Source organism: Pristiophorus japonicus, chromosome 27, assembly GCF_044704955.1.
Source record: "Pristiophorus japonicus isolate sPriJap1 chromosome 27, sPriJap1.hap1, whole genome shotgun sequence".
NCBI classification, from domain to species: Eukaryota; Metazoa; Chordata; class Chondrichthyes; family Pristiophoridae; genus Pristiophorus; species Pristiophorus japonicus.
The window spans coordinates 18,416,204-18,435,177 of record NC_092003.1 but is presented as its reverse complement, the minus strand read 5'-3'; the positions used below and the strand labels follow the sequence as shown (position 1 = coordinate 18,435,177).

At 48.6% G+C, this 18,974-nt stretch overlaps 1 protein-coding gene across 1 annotated transcript in view; it reads right to left on the bottom strand.

The window, feature by feature from the left end:
• The window catches only part of LOC139239379 (inhibin beta C chain-like), a 70,591-nt gene extending 59,971 nt beyond the window's left edge, over positions 1-10,620 (bottom strand). Inside the window, exon 1 of the mRNA XM_070868055.1 lies at positions 10,169-10,620. Within this exon, the coding sequence (XP_070724156.1) occupies positions 10,169-10,299 (131 nt within the window). The 5' untranslated portion in view covers positions 10,300-10,620. The remainder of the gene's footprint in view (positions 1-10,168) is intronic.
• Positions 10,621-18,974: the final 8,354 nt, after the last annotated feature.

The following is an 18,974-nucleotide window of genomic DNA, read 5'->3' as shown; positions in this document are numbered from 1 at the left end:
CAGAGCAACAGTGAGTGTGAGGATGAGTGTGAGAGAGTGAGTGTGAGAGAGAGAGTGTGAGAGAGAGAGTGTGAGAGAGAGAGTGTGAGAGAGAGAGTGAGAGAGAGAGAGTGAGAGAGAGAGTGTGAGAGAGAGAGTGTGAGAGAGAGAGTGTGAGAGAGAGAGTGTGAGAGAGAGAGTGTGAGAGAGAGAGTGTGAGAGAGAGAGTGTGAGAGAGTGAGTGTGAGAGAGTGAGTGTGAGAGAGTGAGTGTGAGAGAGTGAATGTGAGAGACAGAGCATGATAGACAGGGCGAAAGAAAGTGAGTATGAGAATGAGAGTGTGAGAGTGAGTGTGAGAGACAGAGCGAGATAAAGTGAGTGAGAGTGTGAGAGAGTGAGTGTGAGAGAGTGAGTATGAGAGACAGAGCGTGATAGACAGAGCGAAAGAAAGTGAGTGTGAGAGAGTGAGTGTGAGAGAGTGAATATGAGGGACTGTGTGAGACACAGAGTGTGAGAAACAGATTGTGAGAGACAGAGCGAGAGAGATTGGGAATGAGCGACTGAGTGTGAGAGAGTGAGCGTGAGACAGTGGGCGTGAGAGACTGAGTGAGAGGGAGAGAGAGAGAGGCTGAGTGTGTGAGACAGATTGTGAGAGAAAGAGCAAGAGAGAGAGAGAGACACAGAGTGAGAGGGAGTGAGTTTGAGAGATTGTGAGGAAGTGAGTGAGAGTGAGTGTGAGGGAGTGAGTGAGAGAGTGAGTGTAAGAGTGTGTGTTTGAGAGACTGAGTGTGAGAGAGTGTTTGAAAGAGTGTGTGAGAGAGTGAGTGTGAGCGAGTGAAGGTGAGAGACAGAGTGGGATAGACAGAGTGAGCGAGAGAGAGCATGAGAGATTGTGTGAGAGAGTGAGTGTGAGAGAGTGAGTGTGAGACAGATTGTGAGAGAAAGAGCAAGAGAGAGAGAGACAGAATGAGAGAGAGTGAGCTTGAGAGATGGAGTGTGAGGGTGGGAGTGTGAGGGTGAGAGAGTGAGGGTGAGAGAGTGAGGGTGAGAGAGTGAGGGTGAGAGAGTGAGGGTGAGAGAGCGAGGGTGAGAGAGCGAGGGTGAGAGAGCGAGTCTGAGAGAGCGAGTCTGAGAGAGCGTGTGAGAGAGCGAGTGTGAGAGTGATTGTGAGAGAGTGTGAGAGAGTGAGTGAGAGCGTGAGTGTGAGAGTTAATGTGAGAGAGTGAGTATCAGAGAGTGTGTGTGACAGAGCGTGTGAGAGTGAGCGTGTGAGACTGAGTGTGAGAGAGCGAGTGTGAGTCACTGTGTGAGATAGACTGAGTGTGAGAGACTGAGTGTGAGAGAGCGAGTGTGAGACTGAGTGTGAGAGAGCGAGTGAGTGAGAGAGAGTGTGAGTGTGTGAGAGAGACAGATTGTGAAAGAGATAGAGCTAGAGAGACAGAATGAGAGGGAGAGTGATATAGAGAGCTTGAGAGAGTAAATGTGAAAGAGTGAGTCTCAGAGAGTGATTGTGAGGGAGTGAGTGTGAGAGAGAGAGTGTGAGAGAGTGAGTATGAGAGTGTGACGTAGAGAGTGAGTGAGAGCGGGTGTGAGAGAGTGAGTGTGAGAGAGCGGGTGTGAGAGAGTGAGTGTGAGAGAGTGAGTGTGAGAGAGTGAGTGTGAGAGAGTGAGTGTGAGAGAGTGAGTGTGAGAGAGTGAGTGTGAGAGTGTGAGTGAGGGTGAGAGAGTGAGTGTGAGAGAGCGAGTCTGAGAGGGTGAGTGAGAGAGTGAGTGTGAGAGACAGTGGAATGGACAGAGTGAGAGATGGAGCATCAGAGATTGAGTGTAACAGAGTGAGTGTGATAGTGAGTGTGACAGAGAATATGAGCGAGAGTGTGTGAGAGGGTGAGTGTGAGAGAGTGAGTCTGAGAGACAGAGCGAGTGATGTAGAATGTGAGAAAGGGAGTGTGAGAGACTACGGTGTGAGAGAGAGTGTGAGAGAGTGGGTGTGAGAGAAAGAGCGTGATAGACAGAGCGAAAGAAAGTGAGTGTGAGAATGAGAGTGTGAGAATGAGTGTGAGGGACAGAGCAACAGTGAGTGTGAGGATGAGTTGAGAGAGTGAGTGTGAGAGAGAGAGTGTGAGAGAGAGAGTGTGAGAGAGAGAGTGTGAGAGAGAGAGTGTGAGAGAGAGAGTGTGAGAGAGAGAGTGTGAGAGAGAGAGTGTGAGATAGAGAGTGTGAGAGAGTGAGTGTGAGAGAGTGAGTGTGAGAGAGTGAATGTGAGAGACAGAGCATGATAGACAGGGCGAAAGAAAGTGAGTATGAGAATGAGAGTGTGAGAGTGAGTGTGAGAGACAGAGCGAGATAAAGTGAGTGAGAGTGTGAGAGAGTGAGTGTGAGAGAGTGAGTATGAGAGACAGAGCGTGATAGACAGAGTGAAAGAAAGTGAGTGTGAGAGAGTGAGTGTGAGAGAGTGAATATGAGGGACTGTGTGAGACACAGAGTGTGAGAAACAGATTGTGAGAGACAGAGCGAGAGAGATTGGGAATGAGCGACTGAGTGTGAGAGAGTGAGCGTGAGACAGTGGGTGTGAGAGACTGAGTGAGAGGGAGAGAGAGAGAGGCTGAGTGTGTGAGACAGATTGTGAGAGAAAGAGCAAGAGAGAGAGAGAGACACAGAGTGAGAGGGAGTGAGTTTGAGAGATTGTGAGGAAGTGAGTGAGAGTGAGTGTGAGGGAGTGAGTGAGAGAGTGAGTGTAAGAGAGTGTGTTTGAGAGACTGAGTGTGAGAGAGTGTTTGAAAGAGTGTGTGAGAGAGTGAGTGTGAGCGAGTGAAGGTGAGAGACAGAGTGGGATAGACAGAGTGAGCGAGAGAGAGCATGAGAGATTGTGTGAGAGAGTGAGTGTGAGACAGATTGTGAGAGAAAGAGCAAGAGAGAGAGAGACAGAATGAGAGAGAGCGAGTTTGAGAGATGGAGTGTGAGGGTGGGAGAGTGAGGGTGAGAGAGCGAGTCTGAGAGAGCGTGTGAGAGAGCGAGTGTGAGAATGATTGTGAGAGAGTGTGAGAGAGTGAGTGAGAGCGTGAGTGTGAGAGTTAATGTGAGAGAGTGAGTATCAGAGAGTGTGTGTGACAGAGCGTGTGAGAGTGAGCGTGTGAGAGTGAGTGTGAGACTGAGTGTGAGAGAGCGAGTGTGAGTCACTGTGTGAGAGAGACTGAGTGTGAGAGACTGTGTGAGAGAGCGAGTGAGTGAGAGAGTGAGTGTGTGTGTGAGAGAGACAGATTGTGAAAGAGATAGAGCTAGAGAGACAGAATGAGAGGGAGAGTGATATAGTGAGCTTGAGAGAGTAAGTGTGAGAGAGTGAGTCTCAGAGAGTGATTGTGAGGGAGTGTGAGAGAGAGTGTGAGAGAGTGAGTATGAGAGTGTGACGTAGAGAGTGAGTGAGAGTGTGAGAGTGTGACGTAGAGAGTGAGTGAGAGTGTGAGTGTGAGTGTGAGAGAGTGAGTGTGAGAGAGTGAGTGTGAGAGAGTGAGTGTGAGAGAGTGAGTGTGAGAGAGTGAGTGTGAGAGAGTGAGTGTGAGAGTGTGAGTGAGGGTGAGAGTGTGAGTGTGAGAGAGCGAGTCTGAGAGAGTGAGTGTGAGAGGGTGAGTGAGAGAGAGTGTGAGAGACAGTGGAATGGACAGAGTGAGAGATAGAGCATCAGAGATTGAGTGTAACAGAGTGAGTGTGATAGTGAGTGTGACAGAGAATATGAGAGAGAGTGTGTGAGAGGGTGAGTGTGAGAGAGTGAGTCTGAGAGACAGAGCGAGTGATATAGAATGTGAGAAAGGGAGTGTGAGAGACTACGGTGTGAGAGAGAGAGTGTGAGAGAGTGGGTGTGAGAGAAAGAGTGTGATAGACATAGCGAAAGAAAGTGAGTGTGAGAATGAGAGTGTGAGAGTGAGTGTGAGGGACAGAGCAACAGTGAGTGTGAGGATGAGTGTGAGAGAGTGTGAGAGAGAGAGTGTGAGAGAGAGTGTGAGAGAGAGTGAGTGTGAGAGAGTGAGTGTGAGAGAGTGAGTGTGAGAGAGTGAGTGTGAGAGTGAGTGTGAGAGAGTGAGTGTGAGAGAGTGAGTGTGAGAGAGTGAGTGTGAGAGAGTGAGTGTGAGAGAGTGAGTGTGAGAGAGTGAGTGTGAGAGAGTGAATGTGAGGGACTGAGTGTGAGAGACATAGCGAGAGAGACTGAGCATGATAGACTGAGTGTGAGCGGCTGTGTGTGAGAGACGAATTTTTAGAGAGTGAGCGTGAGAGAGTGAGCGTGAGAGAGTGTGAGAGACTGAGTGTGAGAGAGAGAGGCTGAATGTGAGAGACAGATTGTGAGAGAAAGAGCAAGCAAGACAGAGCAAGAGAGAGAGAGACAGAGTGAGAGAGAGTGAGCTTGAGACTGTGAGGGAGTGAGTGAGAGAGAGTGAGTGAGTGAGAGTGAGTGTGAGAGAGCGAGTGTGAGAGAGTGAGTGTGAGAGAGTGAGTGTGAGAGAGTGAGTGTGAGAGAGTGAGTGTGAGAGAGTGAATGAGAGAATGAGTGTGAGAGAGCGAATCTACGCGACTGGGTGTGAGAGAGAGTGAGAGAGTGAGTTTGAGTGACTGTGAGAGAATGAGTGTGAGAGAATGAGTGTGAGAGAATGAGTGTGAGGGAATAAGTGTGAGCGAGTGAGTGTGAGAGAGAGTGCGAGAGAGTGAGTGTGAGAATGTGAGTGAGAGAGACCGGGTGTGAGAGAGTGAATGTGAGCGAATGAGTGTGAGAGAGAGTGAGAGTAAGTGAGAGCGAGTGTGAGAGTGAGTGTGTGAGAGTGAATGTGAGAGCCAGAGCATGATAGACAAAGAAAAACAAAGTGAGTGTGAGAATAAGAGTGTGACAGTGTGAGAGACAGAGCGAGAGAAAGTGAGTGTGAGGGTGAGTGTGAGGATAAGTGTGAAGGTGAGTGTGAGAGAGTGAATGTGAGAGCGTGAGTGTGAGGGAGAGAGAGAGGCTGAGTGTGTGAGACAGATTGTGGGAGAAAGAGCAAAAAAGACAGAGCACGAGAGAGAGAGACATAGTGAGAGAGAGAGCTTGAGAGACTGAGTGTGAGGGAGTGAGTGAGAGAGTGAATGTGAGAGACAGAGTGGGATAGACAGAGTGAGCGAGAGAGAGCATCAGAGATTGAGTGTGAAAGAGTGAGTGTGAGAGTGAGTGTCAGAGAGTGAGTGTGGGAGCATGTGTGTGAGAGAATGAGGGTGAGTGAGTGTGAGAGTGTGAGTGAGAGAGTGAGTGTGAGAGACAGTGGGATAGACAGAGTGGGAGATAGTGCATCAGAGATTGAGTGTAAGAGAGTGAGTGTGACAGAGAGTATGAGAGTGAGTGTGAGAGCGAGTGAGGGTGTGATTGATGGTGAGAAACAGTGTGAGAGACAAAGTGTGAGAAAGGGAGTGTGTGAGAGTGAATATGTGAGAATTAGAGTGTGAGAGTGAGTGTGAGGGACAGAGCAAGAGAGAGAGTGTGTGAGAGAGTGAGTGTGAGAGGGTGAGTGTGAGGGACTGACTGTGAGAGACAGAGTGTGAGAGACAGAGTGTGAGAGACGGAGCGTGAGAGACAGAGCGAGAGAGACTGAGCGTGAGAGACTGAGCGTGAGCAGCTGAGTGTGAGCGGCTGAGTGTGAGAGAGTGAGTGAGGGAGAGAGAGTGAGGATGTGTGAGGGAGGCTGAGAGAGTGAGGATGAGAGACAGAGTGAGGGAGAGAGACAGAGTGTGAGAGAGGGAGTGTGAGAAAGGGAGTGAGAGAGACAGAGCGTGATAGACAGAGCAAAAGAAAGTGAGTGTAAGAATGAGAGTGTGAGAGTGAGTGTGAGAGAGAGAGCGAATGAGAATCAGTGGAGGGTGAGTGTGAGACAGTGTGTGAGAGTGTGAATGTTTGGGGGAGAGAGTAAGGCTGAGTGTGTGAGACAGATTGTGAGAGAAAGAGCGAGAGAGAAAGAGCAAGAGAGAGAGAGAGTGAGAGAGAGAGTTTGAGAGATGGAGTGTGAGGGAGTGAGTGAAAAGAGAGTGTGAGGGAGTGAGTGAGATGTGTGAGAGAGCAAGTCTGAGAGAGTGAGTGTGAGAGAGTGAGCGTGAGAGTGAGCGTGAGAGAGTGAGCGTGAGAGTGAGCGTGAGAGACTGAGTGTGAGAGAGAGAGAGGCTGAGTGTGAGAGACAGATTGTGAGAGAAAGAGCAAGCGAGACAGAGCGAGAGAGACAGAGTGAGAGAGAGAGAGACAGAGAGACTGTGAGGGAGTGAGTGAGAGAGAGAGTGAGAGAGAGTGTGAGGGAGTGAGTGTGAGGGAGTGAGTGTGAGGGAGTGAGTGTGAGGGAGTGAGTGTGAGGGAGTGAGTGTGAGGGAGTGAGTGTGAGGGAGTGAGTGTGAGGGAGTGAGTGTGAGGGAGTGAGTGTGAGAATGAGTGAGAGAATCAGTGAGAGAATCAGTGAGAGAGAGCGAATCTATGCGACTGGGTGTGAGAGAGAGTGAGAGAGAGTGAGTTTGAGTGAGTTTGAGTGAGTTTGAGAGAATGAGTGTGAGAGTGAATGTGAGGGAATAAGTGTGAACGAGTGAGTTTGAGAGAGAGTGTGAGAGTGAGTGTGAGAGACTGAGTGTGAGAGAGTGAGTGTGAGCGAATGAGTGTGAGAGTGAGTGAGTGAGAGAGAGTGTGAGAGAGAGTGTGAGAGAAAGAGTGAGAGAGACAGAGCGAGAGAGTGAGAGAGACACAGTGAGAGAGACGGAGCGAGAGGGGCAGAGCATGCGAGACTGAGTATGGGAGAGTGAGTGTGAGAGAATGAGTGTGAGAAAGCGAGTGTGAGAAAGCGAGTGTGAGAAAGCGAGTGTGAGAGAGTGAGTGTGACAGTTAATGTGAGAGCCAGAGCATGATAGACAAAGCGAAAGAAAGTGAGTGTGAGAATAAGAGTTTGAGAGTGAGTGTGAGAGACAGAGTGAGTGAGAGGGTGAGTGTGAGAGAGTGAGGTGAGAGAGTGAGGTGAGAGAGTGAGGTGAGAGAGTGAGGTGAGAGAGTGAGGTGAGAGAGTGAGGTGAGAGAGTGAGTGAGAGAGTGAGTGAGTGAGTGAGTGAGTGAGTGAGTGAGTGAGAGTGAGTGTGAGAGTGTGAGTGAAAGAGTGAGTGTGAGAGACAGTGGGATAGACAGAGTGAGAGATAGAGCATCAGAGATTGAGTGTAAGAGAGTGAGTGTGAGAGTGAGGGTGACAGAGAGAGAGTATGAGAGAGAGCGTGTGAGAGTGAATGTGAGAGAGAATGAGGGTGACAGAGTGAGGGTGACAGAGTGAGGGTGAGTGATTGATGGTGAGAGAGTGTGAGAGACAGAGTGTGAGAGACAGAGTGAGATACAGAGTGTGAGAAAGGGAGTGTGTGAGAGTGAATATGTGAGAATTAGAGTGTGAGAGTATGTGTGAGGGACAGAGCAAGAGAGAGTGCATGTGAGGGTGTGTGTGAGAGAGTGAGTGTGAGGGACTGACTGCGAGAGACGGAGTGTGAGAGACGGAGTGTGAGAGACGGAGTGTGAGAGACGGAGCGAGAGAGACTGAGCATGAGAGACTGAGTGTGAGAGTGCGAGTGTGAGAGAGTGAGAGAGACAAAGCAAGAGAAAGTTAGTGTGAGAGTGTGAGAGAGTGAGTGTGTGAGACAGAGTGACAGAGAGTGAGTGTGAGAGTGAGTGTGAAAGAGTGGGTGTGAGAGAGTGAGTGTGAGACAGAGGAAGAGTGAGAGAGACAGAATGTGAGAGTCTGTGTGAGAGGCAGAGCGAGAGAGAGTGTGAGAGTGAGTGTGAGAGAGTGATTGTGTGAAAGTGAGAGTGAGAGTGAGACAGTGAGTGTTGGAGAGTGTGAATTAGTGAGTGTGAGAGAGTGAGTGAGATAGTGAGTGAGAGTGAATGTGAGAGTGTAAGTGTGAGAGAGCGAGTGGGAGACAGTGACTGTGAGAGACAGTGAGAGAGAGGGAGTGTGAGAGAGTGTGAGAGAGCGAGTATGAGAGACAGAGCAAAGGAGAGTGAGTGTGAGAGAGATTGTGAGAGAGATTGAGAGAGTTTGAGTGTGAGAGTTTATGAGAGAGTGAGTGTGGGAGTGAGAGTGTGAGACTGGGTTTGAGAGAGTGAGTGTGAGAGAGTATGAGAGAGTGTGTGAGACAGAGCGAGAGAGAGAGTGTGAGAGTGAGTGCAAGAGAGTGTGAGAGAGCGAATGTGAGACAGAGAGCGAGAGAGACAGAGTGTGAGAGAGTGAGTGTGAGAGAGTGAGTGTGAGAGAGTGAGTGTGAGAGAGTGAGTGTGAGAGACTGAGTGAGAGAGTGAGTGTGAGAGAGTATGAGAGAGTGTGTGAGACAGAGCGAGAGAGTGAGTGTAAGAGAGTGTGAGAGAGCGAATGTGAGACAGAGAGCGAGAGAGACAGAGTGTGAGAGAGTGAGTGTGAGAGAGTGAGTGTGAGAGAGTGAGTGTGAGAGCGAGTGTCAGAAAGTGAATCTGACAGTGAGTGTGAGAGATTGAGTGTGAGAGAGTTAGTGCGAGGGTGAGTGAGTGTGAGGGTGAGTGTGAGAGAGCGAATCTGAGAGTCTGAGTGTGAGAGAGTGAGTCAGAGCGTAAGTGTGACAGAGAGAGAGGGTGTGAGCGAGTGTGGGTGAGTGAGTGTGAGAGACTGTGTGAGACTGAGAGTACAGCATGGGGTTAGATACAGAGTAAAGCTCCCTCTACACTGTCCCATCAAACACTCCCAGGGCAGGTACAGCACGGGGTTAGATACAGAGTAAAGCTCCCTCTACACTGTCCCATCAAACACTCCCAGGGCAGGTACAGCACGGGGTTAGATACAGCTCTCTGTAGCACTCTCCTCTCTGCACAACAAAGTTATGGGTTCAGTTATCACTCTCGAGACTGGTGCACAAAAATCAGGCTGACATACCCAGTGCAGTACTGAGAGAGCCTCGCACTGTTGAAGGATCCGTCTTCGGGATGTGACGTTAAACCAATGACCTGACTGCCCTCTTAGGCGGATGTAAAAGGTCACGGGGCACTGTGTTGTCGAACAGCAGGGGAGTTCTCCCCCGAGTCCTGAGCCATCAGTTATCCTTCAACCAACATCAGTTTAAAAAAAAACAGATTATCTGCTCATGATCCTATTGCTGCTTGTGGGAGCTTGCTGTGCACAAATTTGTATATTACCGCAGTGGCTGGACAGCCTGAGTTCATTGGCTGTGAAGCACTTTGGGACGTCCGGAGGTGGTGAAACGCGAGATCTGTTCGCTGTCTACATCGCCAGTGTCGTGTTCTCCATTGTGCTCTCTCATCCTCCCTCGAGCCTGCTCCGCCATTCAATACGATCATGGCTGATCCGATCATGGACTCAGCTCCACTTCCCCGCCCGCTCCCCATAACCCTTGACTCCCTTATCGCTCAAAAATCTGTCTATCTCCACCTTAAATATATTCAATGTCCCAGCCTCCACAGCTCTCTGGGGTAGAGAATTCCACAGATTTACAACCCTCTGAGAGAAGAAATTCCTCTTCATCTCAGTTTTAAATGGGCGGCCCCTTATTCTGAGACCATGCCCCCTAGTTCTAGTCTCCCCTATCAGTGGAAATATCCTCTCTGCATCCACCTTGTCAAGCCCTCTCATAATCTTATACATTTCAATCAGATCACCTCTCATTCTTCTGAATTCCAATGAGTAGAGGCCCAACCTACTCAACCTTTCCTCATTAGTCAACCCCCTCATCCCCGGAATCAGCCGAGTGAACCTTCTCTGAACTGTCTCCAAAGCAAGTAGATCCTTGCTTAAATACGGAGATCAAAACTGTACGCAGTACTCCAGATGTGGCCTCACCAATACCCTGGACAGTTGCAGCAGGACTTCTCTGCTTTTATACTCCATCCCCCTTGCAATAAAGGCCAACATTCCATTTGCCTTCCTGATCACTTGCTGTACCTGCAGACTAACTTTTTGTGTTTCATGCACAAGGACCCCCAGGTCCCTCTGTACTGCAGATTGGTCCTGATGCAACTCTGGGAGACACAAACAGGCAAAACCAGAAAAAAAGACACAGCTTGGCAGAAGTGAGGTTTCCTTTGGCTGGGCTCAAGCTCCGAGCCCAGGAGGAGGTCCCCGGTGGCATGATGCTTCACCTGGGCAGATTGAGAGAGGGGGGCCGGGGAACGGGCTTGTTTGTCTTTACCTGTTGACAGCGGACACAGCGGAGGAATTGTGCGTGGGGCCGACGAGGCTGTCGGAAGCTGGCAGGAAATGCGACATCCTGAATGGAGCCAGCGAGACGAAGATAGCCAGCGAGATGGGCAGAGATAGCATGTTGATCGAGCGCCGCCGATTCCACAGAACGCCAATCGGCCGCGGTTCCGCGAAGGTCAAAGCCCGCTTTTTCCCCGATAACTCCCAGCGACAGATAAACGCTCAACCAACAACAGAAAACAACAAGCCCCCGGAGCACTGAAGATTAGGATGCGTTGCGAGCAGGACGGGACTGTCTGCTGGTCGTTCACCCTGCTGTCTGTCTCGGATTGCCAGGCAGGCTTCGGGTGACTGTTGCTGCCTGCGAGCCTGGGAACAGGCCCCCTTATCTCGCCCGCACCCCAGCGCGACCTTGGGATAACTGACATGTCTGTGTGCAGCTGCAAGGCAGCAGTCGGACTGGGCTACACTTCTGCTATTGTGTCGGACACTCTGGGGGCTGCCGGCTTGGCCAGCAACTCCCCATTACGCAGGTGCAGTGGCAACAGGGCAGACAAAATAAAGTCGGGGCCAGCAGAGAGCCACAACACACAACATCCACCCACTCCCCCCCGCCCCGGGACTCTCGCCAGCCTGACGCTCCTCTATCAGCGAGCCCGGCTGAGATACAGCGCTCGGCAAAATAAACCTCAATCCACCAAGCGTCAGACTGAGCACAGATTCCCCAGGGTGAGGCCAAGGGGTTGGGGAGGTGATGGCACATTGGCACGGGAGACCCACAGCGGACCCGACCTTTTTCGAATGATGAAACACTTTCGCAAGTTAACGGGTAATAACGTTTTGCTCAGGTCAGGGAGGCAGTGTCAGGGGATGCTCTATTTAACATGATCACCGAGAGAGTCAGGAGAGGTCGGCAGAAGTGTATTCAAGGGCAGGCATACATTGTACTCATTTTTCAAGCAGAGCCAAATACAGGGCTATGGGGAGAGAATGTGGGGCAGTGGGATTAGTTTGGGATTGATACAGGACTATGGGGAGAGAGCGGGGCAGTGGGATTAGTTTGGGATTGATACAGGATTATGGGGAGAGAGCGGGGCAGTGGTATTAGTTTGGGATTGATACATGGCTATATGGGGAGGGAGCGGGGCAGTGGGATTAGTTTGGGATTGATACAGGGCTATGGGGAATGAGCGGGGCAGTGGGATTAGCTTGGGATTGATACAGGACTATGGGGAGAGAGCGGGGCAGTGGGATTAGTTTGGGATTGATACAGGGCTATGGGGAGAGAGCGGGGCAGTGGGGTTAGTTTGGGGATTGATACAGGGCTATGGGGAGAGAGGAGGAGAGTGGGATAAATTTGGGATTGATACAGGGCTATGGGGAGAGAGCGGGGCAGTGGGATTATTTTGGGATTGATACAGGGCTATGAGGAGAGAGTGGGGCAGTGGGATTAGTTTGGGATTGATGCAGGGCTATGGGGAGAGTACATAAAAACATAAGAAATATGAGCAGGAATCGGCCATTCGGCCCCTCGAGCCTGCTCCGCCATTCAATAAGAACATGGCTGATCTGATCATGGACTCAACTCCACTTCCCCGCCCGCTCCCCATAACCCTTGACTCCCTTGTCGCTCAAAAATCTGTCCATCTCCACCTTAAATATATTCAATGGCCCAGCCTCCACAGCTCTCTGGGGCAGAGAATTCCACAGATTTACAACCCTCTGAGAGAAGAAATTCTTCCTCATCTCAGTTTTAAATGGGAGACCCCTTAGTCTGAGACTGTGCCCCCCAGTCTTAGTGTACCCTATGAGTGGAAACATCCTCTCTGCATCCACCTTGTCGAGCCCCCTCATTATCTTATATGTTTCGATAAGATCACCTCTCATTCTTCTGAACTCCAATGAGTAGAGGCCCAACCTACTCAACCTATCTTTATCAGTCAACCCCCTCATCTCCAGAATCAACCGAGTTAACCTTCTCTGAACAGCCTCCAATGCCAGTATATTCCTCCTTAAATACGGAGACCAAAACTGTACGCAGTACTCCAGGTGTGGCCTCACCAATACCCTGTACAGTTGTAGCAGGACTTCTCTGTTTTTATACTCCATCCCCCTTGCAATAAAGGCCAACATTCCACTTGCCTTCCTGATCACTTGCTGTACCTGCAGACTAACCTTTTGTGTTTCATGCACAAGGAACACCAGGTCCCTCTGAAATGCAGCACTTTACAATTTTTCTCCGTTTAAATTGTAATTTGCTTTTCTATTTTTTCTGCCAAAGTGGATAACCTCATTTTTCCCACATTATACTCCATCTGCCAAATTTTGCCCACTCACTTAGCCTGTCTATGTCCCTTTGCAGATTTTTTGTGTCCTCACAACTTGCTTTCGCATCCATCTTTGTATCGTCAGCAAACTTAGTTACATTGCACTCGGTCCCTTCATCCAAGTCATTAATATAGATTGTAAATAGTTGAGGTCCCAGCACTGATCCCTGCGGCACCCCACTAGTCACTATTTGCCAACCAGAGAATGACCCATTTATCCCGACTCTCTGTTTTCTGTTAGTTAGCCAATCCGCTACATAACAGAAAATGCTGGAGATCTGAGCAGGTCAGGCAGCATCTGTGGAGAGGAAAGCAGAGTTAAAGTTTCAGGTCAATAACGTTAACTCTGTTTCTCTCTCCACAGATGCTGCCTGACCCGCTGATATTTCCAGCATTTTCTGTTTTTACTCCAGATCCCAGCCTCCGCAGTATTTTGCTTTTGTTTTGTGTAGCCAATCCTCTATCCATGCTAATATATTACCCCCAACCCCATGAACTTTTATCTTGTACAGTAACCTTTTATGTGGCACCTTATCGAATGCCTTCTGGAAATTCAAACACACCACATCCACAAGTTCCCCTTTATCCACCCTGCTCGTTACATCCTCAAAGAATTCCAGCAAATTTGCCAAACATGATTTTTCTTTCATAAAACCATGCTGACTCTGCTTGATTGAATTATGCTTTTCCAAATGTCCTGTTACTGCTTCCTTAATAACAGACTCCAACATTTTCCCAACCACAGATATTAGGCAAACTGGTCGATAGTTTCCTGCTTTTTGTCTGCCTCCTTTTTTGAATCATCATTATCATAGGCAGTCCCTCAAAGCGAGGATGACTTGCTTCCACGCCAAAAAAGCGATGAGTTCGCAGGTGTTTCAATGAAGGACCTAATATTCCGGATCCCGAACTACATCCCGAAGGGTGGAAGATGCCTGTGGGTGGAGTTTTTTAACGCGGGGTGACCGTTGCACACCAGCCACCACACGGGCTTGACAGAGCGAGGTCTTGGTCCAGGGGCAAGGGTTAACCAGGACGACTGGAGACCAGCTCTGCTGCACGGACCCAGTGCGCTCACATATCGCACAGTGTGGGCTGGGCCCGTGCTGCCGCCTCTCCTGGGCCCCGGTCACTTCCCTCGATGGACTCTCGCCGTTCCTTCGCCCCTCCTGCTGTGCCTGCCCGCACTGCAACCAGCGACCTGGCTTCGTGGCCGTTGCCCTCCTGAAGCAGCACACGCTGCTCCCTGCAGTGGTATACCGCCGCACGCTGCTCCCTCCAATGGCCCCGGCCTGCTGATGGTCTTGCAGGCTGGGACCACGCCGATTTCCGGGCCGGGCCACCGCATGTTGCCACCTCCAAAGTATGATAAGAGCGCAGTCTGTATTGCTGTAGTGTCTGGGCTTCTTGTTGTAACCAACTCTCCACTGATGTGCGTTTTTGTTGTAAGCTTTGCTCTCGCAAGATACGGTTCTGGTCTTGTGGACTGAGCTGTGCAAGCTGGATAATCTGAGCTTGCATGCGTAGACTTTCTTGATGTTGAATGATAAAATATTCTTGGGTATGTTGTAGCTTTCTTCGTTCATTCTCGGTGTCTTGAGTCATTAGTCTTAGTTCCTCAAATGTTTGGTTTATTTAGAAACATAGAAACATAGAAAATAGGTGCAGGAGCAGGCCATTCAGCCCTTCTAGCCTGCACCGCCATTCAACGAGTTCATGGCTAACATGAAACTTCAGTACCCACTTCCTGCTTTCACGCCATACCCCTTGATCCCCCGAGTAGTAAGGACTTCATCTAACTCCCTTTTGAATATATTTAGTGAATTGGCCTCAACTACTTCCTGTGGTAGAGAATTCCACAGGTTCACCACTCTCTGGGTGAAGAAGTTTCTCCTTATCTCGGTCCTAAATGGCTTACCCCTTATCCTTAGACTGTGACCCCTGGTTCTGGACTTCCCCAACATTGGGAACATTCTTCCTGCATCCAACCTGTCCAAACCCGTCAGATGAAGGTGTTTCTGCGACATGGAATGCAGCAAACCTACTGGTGAACTTTGATTTGTAGCTTCTCTAACCCAGTGCTACCACAATGGCTGCCGCATGGCTGGTGGGAGGCTGCTGACTTTCAGTGGGGGCCTTGCAAGATGACCTTGAGGACCTGGTGTGAAATCGAGTGACGGTGTTTCTTTGTCCTCTTCACTCTCCTTTTCCTCTTCTTGGTCAACTACTGGCTGGGCAGGCTGGATTTCTCGGCTGTCTGAAATGAGAAAGGCACAAGGGAAGGGTTGTGGTGAGGGGATTACATAAATAGGTGCATTACATTTGTGGTTTTGCAATCCTCTGGGACCGCCCCAGAATCCAGGGAATGTTGGTAGATTACAACCAATGCAACCACCATCTCTGCAGCCACTTCTTTTAAGACCCAAAGATCTGAGTCAGGGGACTTGTCCGCCTTTAGTCCCATTATTTTACCAAATATGACTTCTTCAGTGATCGTGATTGTATTAAGTTCCTCCCTCTCAATAGCCCCTTGATTATCCCCTATTGGGATGTTTTTAGTGTCTTCTGTGGTGAAGACCGATACAACACATTTGTTCAAAGTCTCTGCCATTTCCCTGTTCCCCATGCTTAATTCCCCAGTCTCATCCTCTAAGGGACCAACATTTATTTTAGCCACTTTGTAGAAACTCTTACTATCTGTTTTTATATTGCGTGCTAGTTTGCTTTCATAATCTATCTTAGAAACATAGAAACATCGAAAATAGATGCAGGAGTAGGCCATTCGGCCCTTCGAGCCTGTACCACCATTCAACAAGATCATGGCTGATCATTCACCTCAGTATCCCTTTCCTGCTTTCTCTCCATACCCTTGATCCCTTTAGCCGTAAGGGCCATATCTAACTCCCTCTTGAATATATCCAATGAATCGGCATCAACAACTCTCTGCGGCAGGGAATTCCACAGGTTAACAACTCTCTGAGTGAAGAAGTTTCTCCTCATCTCGGTCCTAAATGGCCTACCCCTTATCCTAAGATTGTGTCCCCTGGTTCTGGACTTCCCCAACATCGGGAACATTCTTCCTGCATCGAACCTGTCCAGTCCTGTCAGAATTTTATACGTTTCTATGAGATCCTCTCTCATCCTTCTAAACTCCAATGTATAAAAGCCCAGTTGATCCAGTCTCTCCTCATACGTCAGTCCAGCCATCCCTGCAATCAGTCTGGTGAACCTTCGCTGCACTCCCTCAATAGCAAGAACATCCTTCCTCATATTAGGAGACCAAAACTGAACACAACATTCCAGTTGAGGCCTCACCAAGGCCCTGTACAATTGCAGTAAGACCTCCCTGCTCCTATGCTCAAATCCCCTAGCTATGAAGGCCAACATACCATTTGCCTTCTTCACCGCCTGCTGTACCTGCATGTCAACTTTCAATGACTGATGAACCATGACACCCAGGTCTCATTGCACCTCCCCTTTTCCTAATCTGCCGCCATTCAGATAATATTCTGCCTTCGTGTTATTGCCTCCAAAGTGGATAACCTCACATTTATCCACATTATACTGCATCTGCCATGCATTTGCCCACTCACCTAACCTGTCCAAATCACCCTGTAGCCTCTTAGCATCCTCCTCACAGCTCACACCGCCACCCAGTTTAGGGTAATCTGCAAACTTGGAGATATTACACTCAATTCCTTCATCCAAATCATGAATGTATATTGTAAAGAGCTGGGGTCCCAGCACTGAGCCCTACGGCACTCCACTAGTCACTGCCTCCCATTCCGAAAAGGACCCATTTATCCCGACTCTCTGCTTCCTGTCTGCCAACCAATTCTCTATCCACGTCAGTACATTACCCCCAATACAATGTGCTTTGATTTTGCACACCAATCTCTTAAGTGGGACCTTGTCAAAGGCCTTTTGAAAGTTCAAATACACCACATCCACTGGTTCTCCCTTGTCCACTCTACTAGTTACATCCTCAAAAATTTCAAGAAGATTTGTCAAGCATGATTTCCCTTTCATAAATCCATGCTGACTATCATGTCACTGCTTTCCAAATGCACTGCTATTTCATCCTTAATAATTGATTCCAACATTTTCCCCACTACTGATGTCAGGCTAACCGGTCTATAATTACCCGTTTTCTCTCTCCCTCCTTTTTTAAAAAGTGGTGTTACATTAGCTACCCTCCAGTCCATAGGAACTGATCCCGAGTTGATAGACTGTTGGAAAATGATCACCAATGCATCCAGTATTTCTAGGGCCACTTCCTTAAGTACTCTGGGATGCAGACAATCAGGCCCCGGGGATTTATCGGCCTTCAATCCCATCAATTTCCCCAACACAATTTCCCGCCTAATAAGGATATCCTTCAGTTCACCCTTCTCTCGAGACCCTTGGTCCCCTAGTACATCTGGAACGTTATTTGTGTCTTCCTTCGTGAAGACAGAACCAAAGTATTTGTTCAATTGGTCTGCCATTTCCTTGTTTACTGCAAGGGGCCTACGTTTGTCTTTACTAATCTTTTTCTCTTCACATATTTATAGAAGCTTTTGCAGTCAGTTTTTATGTTCCCGGCAAGCTTCCTCTCGTACCCTTTTTTCCCCCTCCTAATCAAACCCTTTGTCCTCCTCTGTTGAATTCTAAATTTCTCCCAGTCCTCAGATTTGCTGCTTTTTTTGGCCAATTTATATGCCTCTTCCTTGGGTCTAACACTATCCTTAATTTCCCTTGTTAGCCACGGTTAAGCCACCTTTCCTGTTTTATTTTTACTCCAGACAGGGATGTACAATTGTTGAAGTTCATCCATGTGATCTTTAAATGTTTGCCATTGCTTTTCCACCGTCAACCCTTTAAGTATCATTTGCCAGTCTATTCTAGCCAATTCACGCCTCATGCCATCGAAGTTAGCTTTCCTTAAGTTCAGGACCCTAGTTTCTGAATTAACTGCGTCACTCTCCATCTTAATAAAGAGTCGGAGAAGCAGTGTGGGGAGGCCTATAAATAGGCCCAGCGGCAGTTGGTGAGTCTTCCCTCTCTTTATTATTTTTGTAGTCATTCTTTGCTGGCTTTTAAAAGTTTCCCAATCACCTTGCCTCCCACTGGTCTTGGCCACATTGTATGCCCTTGTTTTCAATTTGATACCATCCCTTATTTCCTCAGTTAGCCACGGATAGTTATCCCTTCTCTTACAGCCTTTCCTTCTCAGTGGGATATATTTTTGTTGCGAGTTATGAAATATCTCCTTAAATATCTGCCATGCTCATCAACTGTCCCATACTTTAGTATATTTTCCCAGTCCACTTTAGCCAACTCTGCCTCATACCTTTGTAGTCTCCTTTATTTAAGCTGAGGACACTAGTTTGAGATCCAACTCTCTCACCCTCCAATTGAACTTGAAATTCAACCATGCTATGATCACTCATTCCTAGAGGATCCTTTACTAGGAGATCGTTTATTAATCCTGTCTCATTACACAACACCAGATCGAGGATAGCCTGCTCACTCGTTGGTTCTGTAACGTACTGTTCAAGGAAACTATCCCGGATACACTCTATGAACTCTTCCTCAAGGCTACCCTGGCCAATTTGCTTTGTGCAATCAATATGAAGGTTAAAATCGCTCATGATTATTGACGTTCCTTTTTTACAAGCCTCCATTATTTCTTGATTTATACTCCGTCCAACAGTGTAGCTACTGTTAGGGGGTCTATAGACTACACCCACCAGCAACTTTTTCCCCTTATTATTCCTTATCTCCACCCAAACTGATTCAACATCTTGACCCTCTGAGCCAATATCGTATCTCATTAACGCACCGATCTCACCATTTATCAACAGAGCTACCCCACCTCCTTTTCCTTTCTGTCTGTCCTTCCGAATTGTCAACAACCCCTGAATATTCACTTCCCAGCCTTGGTCATCTTGCAACCACGTCTCTATAATAGCTATCAGATCAGACCCACTTGTCTCTATTTGTGTCGTCAACTCATCTATTTTGTTACGAATGCCGCGTGCATTCAGATAAAGAGCTTTTAAATTTGATTTTTTTAACCATTTTCGCCTGCTTTGACCCCACTTTCTGATTCACCTTTATGTTTATACATTCTGTCCCTTCCTAGCATGCTCTGGTTTTCATTTCCCCCAGTGCTCTGCTGCCCCCAGAGCGGGGCAGTGGGATTAGTTTGGTATTGATACAGGGCTATGGGGAGAGAGTGGGGCAGTGGGATTAGTTTGGTATTGATACAGGGCTATGGGGAGAGAGCGGGGCAGTGGGATTAGTTTGGGATTGATACAGGGCTATGGGGAGGGAGCAGGGCAGTGGGATTAGTTTGGGATTGATACAGGACTATGGGGAGAGAGCGGGACAGTGGGATTAGTTTGGGATTGATACAGGGCTATGGGGAGAGAGCGGGGCAGTGGGATTAGTTTGGGATTGATACTGGGCTCTGGGGAGAGAACG